The following is a 17492-nucleotide window of genomic DNA, read 5'->3' on the forward strand; positions in this document are numbered from 1 at the left end:
ACAGCTCCAAGTAGCACATGCAAAGGGTAAGGCTTGCCTCTCACTAGTTGCATGGCTCAGCATCCAGGACAGGGGAATCTCAGTACCTAAACTGCTATGTTCCTAAAAAAAACCAAAAAACACCCCCCCCCAAGAAAACCTGTCCAGACATCAGAGGTGCTCGCCAGCGTGGCTTTGTTGGTTAGGAATCGCACCCCAAACTGGACAGTTGTGCTAACCAAATTCAATAGTACAGCTCTGAACTTCTGGATTCTGCCCTAACATGAATAAAAATAATAATACTTACCATTGCTGACCCAAGAATATAAACCAATAAAAAGTTAGCATATTTTCTAATTTTTAAGGAAAATGTATACAAGCAAATGAAATCTTTCACAGAAACCCTCAGTCAAAAAAAACCTGATAGCCATCGCTTGCCATTATAAAGAAAAGAGGTCAAGGAAGCACTTATTACTAGTAATTTTCTTGAAAAGGTTAAGTTCTCTCTTCAGTTTAACTCCGTTCTCCGTATTCACATGACTACACCTATTTAAAACTGAGTAGATTTTAATCAGTAAACTGTCAAGAAAAAAACAGCATACTTAATGCAAACAGAACATTACAAGTATTTACATGAAAAACAAAGACCTACCACGTTAACTATCCAGCCCACACTCTTCGCAACTGAGATTAAGGCTTGTCAAGTTTAATCATGTACGTAGGATCAATTTTTTTATATAAACACATCTAATGCGCATGTGTGATGGAAAAGCAAGAGACCCACAAAAGGCAATCAAGTAATCCACCTGTATTTCTAGCCTGCTTGTAGACAGAAATAGCACATGCATCTTTCCGGCAATATGCATTTTACAGATGAACTCCAAGAAGAAAATTGGGCTTGTGAACCCTTGTCTCCTTGGCTATCTCCACACAACAAACACGGGTATATTTTTACTTCATCATAGCTACCCTATAGGCAAGGAAACACACTCTAGCTCCTACCTAAAAGCCACCGGTCAACGTAAATTCCTTTTTGATGTATAAACCTATGTTGCAGTGAAGACAACTATAATGGATGCAAGGTGAACAAAGAATACCCCTCTCAAGCTCCATTAATAAAAAGATCTGGTTTTTCTTGTTCTCACTTATTTCAAAGAAGTCCGGTTTCTTTTGTCTTGAAAGGCTATGGGTTTTACTGAATCAGTAAATTGGGGCCAGTAAAACTTGCCATGCAGCTTGAAACCTGCTCCTAATACGGACACCTTAGTGCTACTGACACCCTGTTTTCCCCATTACCAATTTCATTATTTACTACCATCAACACATCAATTTTTCCAATCTATCACCAGCAAAATTGTGAGGATACTATGAAAAAAAAAAACCACCCCCTGAAAGTTGAGAGGATGAAAAGGTTTTTATTGAAACTGGCAAACCCTATCCTCTTTTCATTTTTAATAACAATACACCTATTAACATCAATATTTAAGCTACCAGAAATGAAGTAGTGCTCTGCAATTACGGTGTCAGATCCCACAATAAATACCAACACATCTTATATTCGCTACCACATCCAAAAAGTATAAAGCAGATGTAGTAATTTATTTTAACTTTTACTCAAGGGACAAGTAATCCTGCAACAGATCAGAGATTAGAGCTTTAAGAGATTACCTTAAAATAAAAGGTGAGAAAACATTCAGAACATGATCTCTTTTTGTCTGTTTTTAATCAAACATCAGAATATAATGAAGGCAGTGTAATGTAAAAACATACATGGCTTTGTCATGTTCAAAACAGTTTATTTTTTCCACATACATGAAAACAGTCGATTTTACAAATATATTTACTTACTGCGTAATTAATAGTAGAGTTAAATAATTATTCCATCTTAATAAGAGCACTAGATATTCAGGGGTCCAAGACAAATGGAACCTTTTGCTACTTTTCATTATATTTACCACAAAATAGTTATAATAATGTAAGGACTATTTACAGTAAACATGGTAGAGAAGGAAGCATCCCCATCTCTTTGACTTATCAGATTGTATTTTGCGTAACATACAGATTAATGTAAGTTGCAGAAGACAAAGCTTTTAGAACTAATTCTGTACCACCCATTCCAAGAAATTATCGGTCATACCTCCTCTAACTACCACCGACTTAAAATAAAAAAGATTTTAACAAAGAATTTATGCGCTTTATTCCTGTTGGTCTTTACTATTCATGTTTTCTTTTTTTTCCTCCATACTATGTATTAGGAAGGACAGCATGAGGAACAATCAGAAGGATATAATCCTGAGAAATTTCCACAAGATTAAATATGTATTTCTTTGCTATCACAGGAGCAATCAGTCTGGCAGCATTGCATCACATTCATCTCATAGGAGTCATTCTCTTTTTACATTTAAATAGTGTATGACTAAACAACAGCTGCTAGTAAAAAGAAATGGTTGAATTAATGAATGTTGTTTGCTAACTTAAATGTCCTTTCCTTTTTACACGTATCGCCCCACTACAGTATCGAAGTGCAGTGTAAACTGGTGCTTTTCTGCTGAACTCATACCGCCTTTACTTAAGGAAGAAATGCTCAGAGCTTGCTAACTCAGTACATCTAGTAGCTGGATTTCAGCAAACTGCAGCTTAACATGCTATGTAAAAGGTATAAATTACGTTTCCGAGACAGCTCCAGGCGCTGCCTTGTTTGGAGTTGATTACTGAGCAACTATGTTTCTCCAAACAAACTAATGTGCAGAAGGGTAAAGGGCAGTGAAGGTAATTATTGGAAGGAAACCTCTCCCTAGGCCAGAAAAGAATAATTAAGCTTGTGCATGTTAAATCACATAGGGGAAGTGAACACTGAAGTAATCGAGTGTAAGCGATAGCAAGACCTATCTACAATCTTCTTGAAAGAAAATTAAGGCAGGGGGTAATCTAAAGCGGGATTGTTTAGGCAACATGAAGGCAGTATCCCCGAACTTCATTCACGCTTCTTTGTATAAATGTACACGCTTCCCATACACACATGTGCATACCCCCTGACAGCAGAGAAAACGTTCAGTAACCCAGTAATTAAATGAGTATGCTGAAATCTTAAGCAGTTAAACTGCATTCAGCAAGACTGGATCCAACATAGTTTACTTATTGCTCATTAATCTCTCTGCAGATAATATCTTTTTAACAGTTAAAAATGCTTAAAATACGACCAAGATTGTCAATGTTTAAGATGTCTCTTATGCTTCGACCGCCACGGTGTTTTGGAAACTGCCTTGTCTAAATGAATGCAACATATGGGAATAAGTGTGATGAGTTTCTAGTCTAGTCCTTCCTCAAAAGCCTTAGGCTATTGTGTGAAAACTTAATGAAAGTCATTTGCACAACCCTGAAAAGCTGGTGAAGAAAAGCTGTAACAGAATCTCCTTCTGAGCCTCTGAGTTGCATATCTGGGGCAAAGCGCCTTTCTACGACATCAGCAATGCACTGTTGCTGCTGACAACATGGCAGCAGAACAGGGGTTGTTTGCAGTTTTAATTGCACAAACTCTTGGTTGTTATTTGCTGAAGCTTCTTGGATGATCTGCCTGTGTTCTCTGAAAAATAACTATGTGCTAACTGCTTTTAAAATATAAAGCAATTTCTAACATCCTATGCACTCCAGGGAGATCTAAACCAAAAAGACACTACACTTCATAATGACAGGTTAAGAAGCAATCCCTTTTAAGGCCATGCTTGTGTGTTTGAGCTCCAAAAGGAGAGAAGCAAAATGTGTAATGTAGGCAGACCTTAAGGCCTTCCCGATAATTTTGGAGATACGCATTGTTAAGAGATCTGCTACCAGCCTCAAAAGCAGCGTCTGCTAGCACTGTTCTGCTGTGAGAACCCTTCTGTCTCTTTTACCAAACTTTAAAAATTTATAACTTGTCTCTTAACCCTTTTAGTAAAGCCCTTAGATTAACTTTCAAAGCTGGATGGATATCTCTACATACCAACAGATTTCCATCGATGTACAACAGAACAGTGTCTAGGCAGGGATCCTCACCACTATCATACACAAGGCTTGCACTGCAATGCAAACATACAGGCAGGGCTCAAATCCTGAAGCAGGGTACCACTACTCAATGGTTGTTCTTTCTTTAAGTAAGAGATCCAAAGGACTTTTGTAATACTGAAAATGGTCATACGAAAAAATACCTCTGCATTTTCACTGTTGACTCACACTGTGTTCACCTGTTCTCTTAAAATCAGAAGCTACTTTTCAATTTGACATAGTAGTTTAAAGAAGGGCACCAACAATTAAAACTTACTTAACACCTGGGACGAGTGATTATTGGCACTACATACTTGCTATCCTTTTTCTACATAACAGCACAACGCAACTAACGTATCGTCTTTTGAAAGAAGTGGGTTTTTTTTAAAAATGTACATATATCATAAACACCACACGGAATGCTCAGTTTCCCCAGTACCTCTAAAGCGTGAAAAACCAAGCAGACACTGGTTGCACAGGAGCTATCAGTGAAACTCCCATGTTCAACCAGTGCCTGTTGAAGAGAAGTACTCTGGAACAGGGATAGTTCCTCAGTGATGCTGTCAGTCCTGAATGCTGCAATACACAAACAGGGCAGGAAAAAAAGGCACAAGCTCTTACTTTAAAAAGCCAGATAAAGTTCAGAATAGTACCTGTTGCATTTTTAGCCATTCAACAGATCCAGCTCCATGTAGGTGACTCCATACCCATTTTTGCCATGACTAGTATTTACTACGCCAAGGTTGTAGATAAAAAAGATCAAAGTCCAGCTGTACTTCACCAAATGGCGGAGGGGGGCCTCCAGTGAGCATAACATGTATTTATCAGACATAGCAAAACAGACATCCACAAATGCCAATTTGCACGGCATTCTATAAAACAGCCCAAAACCAGAAGTGCAATGGGAACCTATGGCAGAATGTGTATTCTGGCCAAGCAGGCTGTCGGACAGTACAGGTATGATGTTCAAGTCGCAAGTGTTCAAGTACACACCTTGCAGTCACCAGGAAACAAAGGAATTGAACTAAACATTGCCCTTCTATCCATACTGTGGGACATTTATAGCTACGTATTCTCTGCTGGCACAACTGAAGTTCATGGAAGAAGATGTCTTATTGCCATGGTAAGGCAGAATTTCTCAACTTTGTGATTACTTGCACATTACATTCCTATAGTTTGAAGCATTTGTTTCTATTATATTTATTATGGTAACAAAGCTTACATGGGCAAAAAATTCTTAGTCTGGCACGGACATTAAGACAACAAGCAGTCAAGGATCAAACTATACAAAGCTCCCCCAGCCCTCCCAAATACCTCACACAGACAAGCCCGAAGGGCCTCAGTGGCTCCATACAAACTGCGAGCGTGGAGCAAGCCCCAAGCCGTGTCTCCTGCCAGGCAATCGCAGGACAGAGATCAAACAGAAGCCATCTAATCCCACTGAAGATGCCAAAGGACAAACTGGTGGGCAGAGCAATTTGCACAGCAAAGTGGCCTACAATATCAGTCTGACCCTTTTAGAGTAAAATAAATCCGACCAGACTCTGAATTCTCAGAGCTCAATTCACTAAAAAACGGCATTAGGAAGGAGTATTTTTTTTATGTTTATGTTATTATGTTATTTGTTATTATTCCACTATTCTCTATTGCTGATGGCACCCAATCAGCTGAGACCAGGTAATGCACTTTGCCTGAAGGAAATGGGGAATATATTTGGTGAGACAAATATCCAGGGTATTTGGAAATATGTATCAATCTGATGTGTGTTACAGGATTTCTCCCATTGACGCAGTTAGTTATTAGGGCAAAAAAATTTATCTTCTGTGCGTGAAGAGACAATGACAGTGCAAGCAGTCTTACTCTTAAGCAGGATTTCTGATATATTATTGTTTAAACAATAGCCTTCTCTTTTGAACACATTGTTCAAAAGAGCACAATTTCTTGCGTTCAACTGGCACAATTACTTAGGAGAGCTGAAAAAGATTTTTTTTTAAGAGGAAGAACTGGCATTGCTGCACAATTGCAGAGGCTTCTGCTGAAGCAATAAATGACTACCATTTATTATACTCAATACAAATCAAAACCCTGCTTAAAACTCCTAAACATTGAGATACTGCATGTTTTTGGTCTGGAAATGGGAGACCTGTTTTTGCAGGAAGCAGGTTAAAAAAAACCCACCACGTAAACAAACTAGTTGAAATTTTTGAAAATGAGATGTCAAGCAAGAGCAAGTCAATTCTAAATAAATGATTAATTGACCTGGATATTGAAGAGATTTAATGGCTCCACTACACACTGAGCACAAAGCCAGCAGATTTGCCCTTGGAAAAGACATGGATTTTCTACACCTAGCAAGACTCACACTAGTTCTGTAAAATATTAACAGTTTGGTCAATATTAGCACATACTTTTTTTTTTTTTTTTTTTTTTTTTTTTTTACCCCAAGTGTTAAAACCAACAGCAGTAAAAAAGTACCAAAAGGCAGAAGCCTGTCCAGGTCCAAACCACCAGCAACTACATTCTCAGAGTAGGGGCCCTTACACAGGACCATATCCTTTTCTCTCCCCAGCTCAGCTTTTTCCCCCTCCAATTCCATGAAGACCACCAAGACCCCAAGGAGAGACCTTGAGCATTTAGTGCCTCAAGAGGGCAGCGACTTGAGTGCAACTGAGAGAGATGAACAAGGAGTTTGTAGATTGCTGGTGGCAGCTTTGCAAAATTCCCCTAAAGAACATGTAAGTCTGGGCCTAAACGCATCCATCTTCCAAACAGCGCAGGGCTCCCTTGAGTAGGTTTGAGGGCTCCTGATTTGTAGGAAAAGCCCAGAGAACTGCTGAGAGAGCTACAAGCACGTTTCCCAGTCTGGGCAACGTTTCTCGCAGTTAAAAATGCAAAACATTTCCAGGGCTTTCAACCAAGGCACCTGATGGCTCCTTCACAGCTTTTACATGCAAGAATTGAGCCAAGGCCAGATCCACCAGCTCTGCCAAGTGAAGAACAACAGACAGGTCTCCACACAGAAAGACCCGCTGCCCCAAAGAGAGAGGCCTGCACACCAAAGTCACAGGTTTCAGCGTCCCTTCGCTTTTCCAGGTGAATCAACTGTATTTGCTACTGTTCCAGATCAGCATTTAGAAAAACAGCAAGGAAACTGCTGAAGTAAGAGTTATTTTTAAAAACATACGAAATGCAATTTTAACAAGGATAGCCAGGACACCCCTTACATGAAATTTTAGTAATGAAGAAAGGATTGAAGCTAGACACAACCAAGTCCTTTTAACAGACATGGAGCAGCAAGCTTCCCCAGATGTCCTCTCCTGCTCCTGACTCACACCATCTTCTCATTCAAGGTGGTGCTACAACAGAAGCAAACCGTCCCTGCTTTCCTGCCGCAACCCCAAAGCCCCGAGTGCAGGAAAAACAAACTCTCGCTTTACAGGCTAACACACTGTGGTGTCCCGTTTGGATGACAGGGAACAGTTGGTCCCATTCTGTGCTCTGAAAGGGTAAGTAATGGGCGTAGAGGGAGACAGACCCCAAGGCATGCTCCAGTGGGACCCTCGCATCTGCATTCACATCTTCTGCATCTGCAGAACACCAAATACCAATCACCACAGTGCCCAAATGGTTCAGAAAAAACATCACTTAGTATCACGTATCGGGAAGAATGAAATGCGACCACGGTGAACTCTACCGCATGGTCACTTTATTAATATTGCATTGCCGAAATGGCTTTGCTCTACAGCTGGGGTTCTGGTCCCATGGCAGAACACGGCATCACGCAAAGTACGATGTCTTCGGCAAGAGCATTTTGATGGCTCACAGCAAACCTTGTGGCTAGCTTACAGATCTACCATGAAGTTTGAAGCCCCCAGCCCTCTGCCCTTACAGCCCTGTACACCGCTTGCAAAGACGGGAATGAAATATTCCATATGTTTCCTTTGTCAGTGACATGCCTATTGAAAGCCCAGCCACGCCGCTCTCCCTGCTGGGGCACTGGGTCAGACTATTCATCTGTAACCATGCAGATGTCAAGAAGGTAATGGGAAAACTCCCAAACAGAAACACATTTTCACAGAGCAAGGTTATAAAATACACAACTGCATTTGCAGCATTATTAAGCTAAATTAAACAGGTTTAGGCCTCCCCTGCATACCTCTGGAATTGCACATCCATTTATGATTCATTGCTAATTGTGTACCATTTAAAAGTCCGAACACATTTGCTCAAAATTTTAAGGCGAAAAAAGTCCTTGCAAGACCCTAGCATTCCTCCAGGATTGGTTCAGGAGAGAAAAGTAGGAGGAGGTACACCACTTTAAAAAAAAAAAAAGTCTTTATATTTTAGTGAGAAAATGCTCAACAGACCTGCAAAGACAGCTGTTTACTCTGAGGGCCTGACTGCTCAGGGTGCTCTTCAGAGTGCTCTCAACAACTTCACCTGACTTTGGATTTTTCTTCATCTTTTCCTTGAGATAAAGAATTAGCGCTTGCTCTCTTGGAGGGGGGGGGGGGGGATAAAATCTTTTTTTCTGTCCCAAAGACAGCACCGTCTGTGTCACTCCTATCCCTTCTTCCAGACCATGTTGACGGTTTGAGGCTCCTCCTGCATTTTTAATGCAAAGCTTACAGGAATTAGTTACTATATTTTTAAAAAAGTAATAGAGTTCTTAAGCTTCATAATAGTTTTTCTACCCCTGAAGAAAAGAATTAACTTTAGTATTTTCTTAACTTCAGATCAAAAAAATACCAAAAAAATTTTCAGACTCAAAAATTAATTCTATTATATCTTCACTGTGCCAAAATCTTGAGGTTGAGTTGTCAAAAATCACCATCCATTGTCTGAATTACCTACAGGTAACAAAGTTACAAAACAAGATTTTTAATTACTTTTAATAAGTAATGTGTACTTATTAATATTAGATTGAATAAAAAGCCAACACTGATGCACATTGAGCATCAAATTTCAACAACAGACCTTACATGTTTTAGAGTTATATGCCAACAAACATCCGGCTACGTTTAAAGCTTGAGAAACACAAGAAACTTTTTTCAATAGTGAAAAATGTATTGCTCTTATCTTCCATATGCTCATAACTTTTCAGGTGTCCTTAATGAATTGTATTCATCAAATAGAAATGCAAAAAGCACACAAGAGAAGCCTATGAGGAATTCATTTTTATTTCTGCCATGCCATGAAGACCGTTCTTCCTTTGAGAAGATATCCAATTAAACAAGATATATTGAATAATATGCTTTTTAATAGGTTTAAAAAAATTTATGTCAAAAGCTTAGCCAACAAAGTTCTACTAACTCCAAAACACACTGTATGACTGAAACAGGCCACCTAAGAAAAATAGGACTTCCCTATAACTCAGTAAGTATAAACAGCAAATATAAAAAACACACCAGGAAAACAAGGCTGACAAAAATTCATGAAGTTATATTCTTACTTCCCAAAACCAAACACATTTCTCACAGATGTCAGACCCCAGTCCACCAGAGACTATATATCGGTATCATCTGTTCAAAAATAGCTAACTGCATTTTTTAAAACACGTTATCATATTGGCTCACATTATGTATAATGCCATCAGTTATATGTTCAAATTCAGCAATAGTTTTCAGACACCTACTTTAAACTGTTATTTCTGAGGTCACTACAGTCCTCCCTGTTGTTTTGTAAAAGATGTATATCATTAATAATATAAGTTGACTGGCTGTATGCAGAATATGCTTTCAAATTCAGGGTGAAGCTAAAATACAGATTTCCCCTAATCTTTCAGTGACAGTAATATGTTTCTGGGAAGTGGAAAGTTCTGACCTTGTCACAATCCTGTAACAGTTAAGTCATTCAACAGTAAAATAAAATGCATTCTGCTATTTCAACTATGTATTTTAAAATAAATGACATACGATTTGAAAATATTGGAAACTTTCAACTTCAGTGAAACTCACTGACAGCTGCAGTAACTCAGCACTTAAAAAAAAAAAAAGCCAAAAGGTCAACTGTTTTGCCAGGTAGATCACACGCCGTTTCTGCATGATTTAATTACGCTTTCCAGGCACCCATACATCTAATGCTAGATGTTTCCGATTTGGACATACCAGCTTTATTTGGAACACAAAATTGAATAAATCTGGGCCTGACTCTGAAACAAAGGCTTTCAAAGACGTTTATGGTGAGGACATAGTAACACCAAGATCTTCCTCTCCTCTGTGTGAGCTACTGTGACAGCCATCGCCGCGTGCAATTCTACATCAACTGAACCAGTTGCCTGTCTGTCAGCAAAGGAAATATCAACAGCTACCTCCACATTTCCAAAAGGGTTGTGCAGGGCAACCTGGCGGTGGGAAAGCATTAAGAACCAACATCACATGACCAGAAATCTCTTTTCAGACCAAGGTTTGAGAACATCTTATCAGAAAACTGCAGCAGTACCTGAAAGGCAGGTATGAGAAACTACGGAAGAGTATTTCCCTATGGCAAAATCCTAGGTCGCCACTGCAGCAGACAGTGAGTCTACCAGGTGCGGAGGATGGCCAGGGACCTCTAATGTGGGACATGCTGTTGATACTTCTGTTAACAAAGGTCTCGTAACATTTAAATCTCTGTTGCCTCAATTAAGAGGTTTCTTCACATAGGGACGGCTTCTTCTCCTCTTATCCTCTCTTATGTACCCTCTCCCACCTTTGTCTCGTATTTCTAGGATCATACAGATCTCTCTAATTCTTCCTCAAGCTATTTTTGACTTTCTGCTTCTTCCGTAAAGAACCCCAAAACCACAACTTGGCAGTACAGAGCTGCAGCCTGAAACACATTCATCCCTTAATAGAATAACTGCTGGCCATGAAGTCCCATGCGGCCATGCTGAAGCTAACCAGCCCCATCCACTTCACTCCCTTGCTTATTTGCAAAACAAGAAGCAGGCAAACCTGAGTTGTTGGCAAATCCTCCAGAACATAAACACAACATTAGTTCATGCCCATTCCCAACAAGAGGACCATCTTTAGGAACAAGCTTTTAGGAAAAGCACAAGAGTGGCCGAGAGGAGGGAAGGGAGAGGAGGGTCTCCAACATTCAGAGACACTCCCGGAGCCCCGCAGCTCCCATGCTCTCTAAAATGAGATATGGGTGCTCAGCCCTTCTGAAATATAGGCCAGTAATTTTCTCTGGGTAAATAAGAGCTTGTGTTCTGCAAAAATTGCTGGCTTAGATGTAGAATACAAAACAAATAAAGATCCTTGCGGAGGAGGTTTCTTTGGGTTTTGTTTTGTTTTTCAGTCCTTATATTACAGCTTCCATATTTTCCATCTCAAGTAAATTCCTCTCAAGAACTGAAAAGGTAATTATTTGCTAGTATAAACTTACTTACACTAAAGTCCAACTTTTTTCCATGCTGCAGACTTATCTTAGTATTTATTCCCCAGAGTCACACTTACGAGCCCCTGCCAGTAAGCACCAAACGAGAAGTGACATATTGCTGATACAAATGAGGTCAACATACAAAATAAATGCCAAATACCTGACAAATTACGTGCTATGGCAGGGCACTGGGTTTTCTGGGGGAGGAATAAAAGGAAAAAAGGAAAACACCAAATTTGCTGCCAATAGAGAACATAAAAGGGGTAAAAAATACTTAAACTCTGAAACAACAACTTCACTTTTCTGTGCCCTACCTAAGTGTCTACTTTTTTTTACACAACTGACAGACAAAATCAGCCAGTTTAAAATGAATCATAAAGACTCCAATTCTTGGGTGAAATCCACTGGATTTCCAGAGACTGCCACTGGAGCCACCGGACCCTGGTCCCGTTGCCAGGCTCTGCCCACCATCAGGCGCTGGATGCTGCGCTGGCAAACTCAAGTCCCTCTCCTGCCCATGGGATTTCACAGGCCTGCACAAATGTAATGTTTCTGCCAACTAATAGGAATATTCATATTAAAATGACATGATCGTGTCTTTCCAAAAGAAGTATGGAAAGCATGTTTTTAAAAAGACAGAATAAGCCTTTTATTACTTGCCATCACATCACCAGCATATGGCATAGGCAAGTGAAAAACTAAACAGTGTAACTGTAAAACCTTCAAACCTCTAATTAGATAAGGCTTTTCTATCTCAGGAGGACTGCAATTATGCTACATTTTCCAGACTCAAGGTCATGTCTGGACATCTTTACTTTTCACCATAATAACTCTGCTAGACAGCATTCACAAAACCTCAGCCAGGTCCTTACTGTGCTTATCTGACCATAGCAGGATGCTAAATATCTGTGTGTCAGTACCGGACGTATTAGAAGACGACATCTCACATCTACCTACTGCGTTTCATCACCATTCTACAAAAAATAAAAGTGCCAGATGAAAAGACAAAAAAAAAAAAGTGCAAGCTCTGCTGAATGAGAACAGAACCATATCATTTTTCTGTTTATACATAAACGGAGTAGGGAATTAACTTAAACATGAGACAGTGTAGGTACTTCCAGATAGTCTGCATACTGAAAATTAAGACAATCAACACTCTGCAATTGCTGAAGCAACCTGCGGTATGAAACAAGCGAAAAAAGGATCCTTCACAACCACCACATCTTGATCTTATAAAGCTAGTGCATAACACAGCACACAAAGATGGACAGTATTAGGCTAAATGAGTAATAAAAACCAAAAAGCCAAGACAATCGTTTCATCCTGAAGGTCTATTCTCTAGTGCAGCCAGGGCTCGGAAGCCCTCCCTTCACAACTTGAAGAAAGTAAAATTAAAGCAAGGGACCCTGCCATTCCCTGAAAATACAAGCAAGAAGCACTAGAAGGAAAATTATCAGTACCGTTTTTGTTTTTCAAGTGCCCAAAATATAATAGCAGACACTGAGAAGGGACTGCATTCCTCATGGTTGTCAGGCAAGCCCCTAAAACAGCCAGGCCCTCCAAAAATCTCTTCAAGATGACTGCGGTTGGGACGACTGGAATTTGAGTTCTCAAACTGACACCCATGAGAAACACAAGTACAAGTGTGCCCTACCTTAACTGTCTTCCACTAACATGGATGTCTTCTAGCACACGGCACATGAAATATCATAGCAAAGATCAGGAGCGTACTGCATTGACTAAAAAACCCAAACAAACAACATTTTCACATTCTTGCATAGGCATCTCAACTTGCTGGACGACAGTTATTTTGCAACAAAGCAAAATCACAACCTTCATAAACAGAAAAACAGGCAGCTAGTAATTAGGAGTTACATAAACACCTACCTAAATTACACAGAACAAATGGCCGCCTACAGTAAAAGTATCAGGTAATTATCCCTGGTCATGTCCTCCTGACTCCCTCTGTGTTCCTTCCCATCCATCCCATCCTCTCCCCTCCAGCCCCTCAGAGAGTTTGGATCTAGTGCTGCCACCTCTGTCTTTTCCGAGCACTTGTACATCTCCCAAAAATCTCTTCAAGATGACTGCGGTTGGGACGACGTACTCACCTTTCTTCATTCAAATTCCATCTCTCACAGCACACCGATGACTCAAAAGTAATGAGCAGATACTCTGTCTTTCCAAGCTGCTCGGTCTGATGCAACTGCCCTCACGTGACCACACCGTACTTCGGTAACCATATAACCCCCCTGCTATGACCCCAGTCCTTCTCTCCCTGCACCCCAGCATTATGGTTATAACGCATTTAGCCAGGTATGAATGCAGTGGAGTGTCTATTCAATGCATGTTCCGCAAGAAAAATCTGCTGTGTTTGGAGGAGCTTTCTAACCACCGCAGTAAGCAAGGAATGAGCAGCAGATCAGTCAAGAGCTGAAGAAAGAGAAGTAAGGAAAGAGAAGGGGAATCCGAAAGGATACACTTCGGAGGCTCTACAGAAATCGCTGCCTGACCATTTGTGGCAGCCCAAGAAACATGGCTGTATTTTAAAAATACACCTTGGAAGTTATGCTAAATTATTAAAATCAATGCAAAGAAATTAAGACTGCAGGTAAACAGAAGTAGTAAAAATTAAACATCAGCCCCTTTCCATGGTTCTCAATTGCCTTGAAACTCATTCACTGCTAACTTGGGTTAACTGTGAGCAACCTTTCCTCAGTTGCTCTCTCCCGGCCAAAGCCAAACCGTGGGCACAACTTTGCTTTAGTATTACAGAACATCGCTTGTAACACACTCTCAGCCATCTCTACACTACGGACTCTCTGCTGCTATGGCTATAATCAAAAGAAGCCCCGTAGCAACGCTAAGGGGATTTCCTGGCATCGTTATGCTGCCTGACACGAAGCATAGAAAAGCTTTCTTCTCTTCACATAGCTAAGACGCTTTGCCATGACACAAACATGTCAGCTAGGGGGTGTGATGTTATTTTCCTTTTCCTTTTTTTTTGTCCACACAAGCCAACTCAGCTTCTCTGGCAAAACTATACATTGCACAGCCCAAGCAGGTCAGATATGAGTTTTCTATTGCCTACAAAACTGTTTTCCACATACCCTAAACTTCCAGTGGCCTCGCTACAACAGAGACTATTCAAGCGCAGAAGTGCCAAGAAGTCACCCATTTTTTTCCTTCTGTAAATAAGGAAACGGCAACTAAACACAAATGGGGACCAAAAGTATCCTCCACTGCCACAGAATGAGATAGTGAAAAAGTTTCTACTCGAGTTTAAAGAATGCAAAACTAACAGCGACACAAACTCATCCCAAAACATGAAGTGCGTGCAGGTCTCCTCTCACTTTTGCTGTAAGCCTAAGTCGGCTTCTGGAATTTTACCTGCACAGTAAGTAGGAACTTACAAACGGAAACTCTTTGGCAACCTTATCTCTAATGGGTGTTGGCTATGACGACTTGCACCCAATTAGACAACGAATGCCATGTTGCAGACACGCAGGGATGTACCCAGCCCATTTTACAAGACAGCCAGACAATGTAGTAGCCATAAAACCTCGCGCTTAAATGCGGGTTTTACCAGATAGGCTTCAAGTACTTTATGAAATTGGGTAACATCGCTGGTTTAACCTGTGGAGGAAAGAGAAGACGGTTTACCAGAGAGTCCAAGGCTTCACAACGGCAGCTTCTGACGCCCTACCCCAAACACTCACAAAACACCATTTCTGCCACAGAAAAACCACCACAAAGTGAGCTCCTACTAGCACCATATGAGCACAAAAAGGAACAAAATATTTAAGCGCAGGTAACAAGCGAGACCTGTAACTTTTGCCATTCATCAAGTACTACACAAGCAAAAGGCCCAGTAATCTTTCTCCACCCAGCTTGAACAACTAAAAGAAAAAAGTGTCCAAACAGGTAGGAGAAATTGGAAACCTGCTCAGTAAACAAAACCTCCAATAACTAAGAATCAGACTCCCTTTGCATATTAAGTGTATGCAAACAGAGAGGAAAAAAAAAAGGTGACATTTTCGAAGGCATACACTACTACCGTATTTTGACAACGCAGCAGGTCAGTACCGATCTGAAACCACGCGCCGTAATTTGCTGTAGTGCGCTCTCTATTATATGTTGTAAACGCAGCGAAGCTTTAGTAATAGCAGACCTGACCACTGGCCCATACAAGACCTCAATCCAGCCTGTGAAATCTTTGCTGAGAAGTGGGGCAAGACTGACAGGTTTTATTGTGAAACTTAACAGGTTTGTGGATTAGCAAAACTACCGTACTGAAAGCTGCAAATCCCTCTTCCGTCATGTCTCTACGGAAGAGAGTGTTCGTTCCTCAATTAAGGTTTTATTATTAAAGTTATCAAAACTCAGCACAAGATCCACCAGCTTGTGCCTAGTTTACAATACCATAGGACACCGGAGAAACTTTTTTAAGAGTTTATATTTTTCTCCATCCATAAGCAAAACTCGACAAAGCTCCCGAGCCTTATTTACGTTGGTTTTTCAAGGTTCAGCTGTGCATCCCATACCGAGAGATTTTGCAAAAGCGAAGGCATCCTTAGTTAACTGGATTTACGCATGCTGTGGACTGAAAATGCCTTGACTTTTGGGAGAAGATCGGCTAGCCTGGGAACCGGTTTCTGAAGAGAACTGAAGAGAGAGGCGCTTCATTACGAAGACCTCGAGTAGAGGCACACACACGTACAGGCGATTCCCCCCCGCCTCAGGACGGCACCAGGACTGACCCGGACCCCACCAAACTCCACCGGGATCTCCCCCCTCGCTCCCACAGGGGCCACAGGACCCCAGCAGCTCCCCCCGCCTCACTCCGCTAACCCTCCCGGCCTTTTAAATCGCCGAGGCCCATCCCTTCGGGGTTTCGGAGGGGTCTCACAGCCGGCAGCCGGCTCACCTCCGCCCGCCGGAGCCCAGGGACGCCCACCAGGCCGGGCCGGGCCCCCCCGCGGGGCTCCGAGGAGCGGGGCGGCGGCCGGGCCCGGGGCCAGGTGCCGCCTCAGGCCCCCGCCGCCCTCACCTGCCCCAGCGGGGCGGCGGGGCCGGGCCCTGCGTGCGGCCCGGCGGGCCCCGCCGCTGCCCACAGGCCGCCCCCCACGGGCCGGGACTGGCCGGGCCGGCGGGGAGCGCGGCGGCCCCGGGGCGGCCGTGTTACGCCCGCAGCAGCGACGACAACAAATACATAAACACGCAATTATTGGGTTTTTTCTTAAATAAAAGGGGGACAAAGCACCCGGCCCCACCGCGGCTACCTGCCCACCCCGGCCCCGGCCCCCGCCCCGACTCACAGGGCGTGCGTGAAGGCGCTGAGTCCCGGGGGCACGGCGGCCAGCCCCCGCCCGGAGCAGTCCACGCCGCGGTCGCCGTCGCAGCTGCAGGAGGCCGGGCAGGGCGGGGGGGACGCTCCGCCGCTGGGCCCGGCCCAGCTCCCCAGGCCCCAGGCGACGAGGCCGAGCAGAGCGAGGCACCGCATCGCCGGCCCCCGCCGACCGCCGGCCAGCCTCCCCCGGCTCGGTTCGGCACGGCTCGGCCTGCCGCTCTCCGCCGGCGCTCTCCGCGCACCAAGCCCCTCCACCGGCTGGCGGAAAAATATATAAAAAAATAGCAACGAAAAATAAAAATAAAAAGGCGCCTCCGGCCGGCGCGGCGCGGCCCTGGGGCTGCCTCAGCGGCGCGCCCGGGAAGCCAGCCCTCCGCCGCCCGCCCGCCCCATCCAACGCCCGCAGCGCCCGTCGCCGCCGCTCATCTCAGCCCAGCAGGTACCGCGCGGGGGCGGCCATGGCCGGCTCGCCCGCGCCGCTGCCGGCGGGTGGCGGTCCCCAGGGAGCGCGCCGGCGGCCGTGCGCCCCGGCCCCTGCGGCTGCCTGCGGCGGGGCTGCCCTCCGCGCCCGCCCGCCCCTCCCGGCCCTCGGTCGCTGCGAGCCGCGGCGGCTGCTCTGCGCCCAGCGCCGAGGTGCGTATGCTAATGAGGCGGACGCCCCCGCGCCCCTATTGGCGCAGAGCGGGCGCGGGGTCCGTGAATATGCAAAGCGGAGCTCGGCCGCGGCCAACGGGCGCGGGAGGCGGCGCGGGGGGCGGGGCCGCCCGGCGGCGGGCCC

The 17492-nt window shown here is 43.5% G+C and overlaps 1 protein-coding gene across 1 annotated transcript in view; it reads right to left on the reverse strand.

Annotated features, from left to right (window-relative positions):
- The window catches only part of LGR4 (leucine rich repeat containing G protein-coupled receptor 4), an 81932-nt gene extending 64842 nt beyond the window's left edge, over window positions 1–17090 (reverse strand). Inside the window, exon 1 of the mRNA XM_076343857.1 lies at window positions 16683–17090. Within this exon, the coding sequence (XP_076199972.1) occupies window positions 16683–16867 (185 nt within the window). The 5' untranslated portion in view covers window positions 16868–17090. The remainder of the gene's footprint in view (window positions 1–16682) is intronic.
- Window positions 17091–17492: the final 402 nt, after the last annotated feature.

This window comes from Aptenodytes patagonicus, chromosome 7, assembly GCF_965638725.1.
Source record: "Aptenodytes patagonicus chromosome 7, bAptPat1.pri.cur, whole genome shotgun sequence".
Classification (NCBI taxonomy): domain Eukaryota; kingdom Metazoa; phylum Chordata; class Aves; order Sphenisciformes; family Spheniscidae; genus Aptenodytes; species Aptenodytes patagonicus.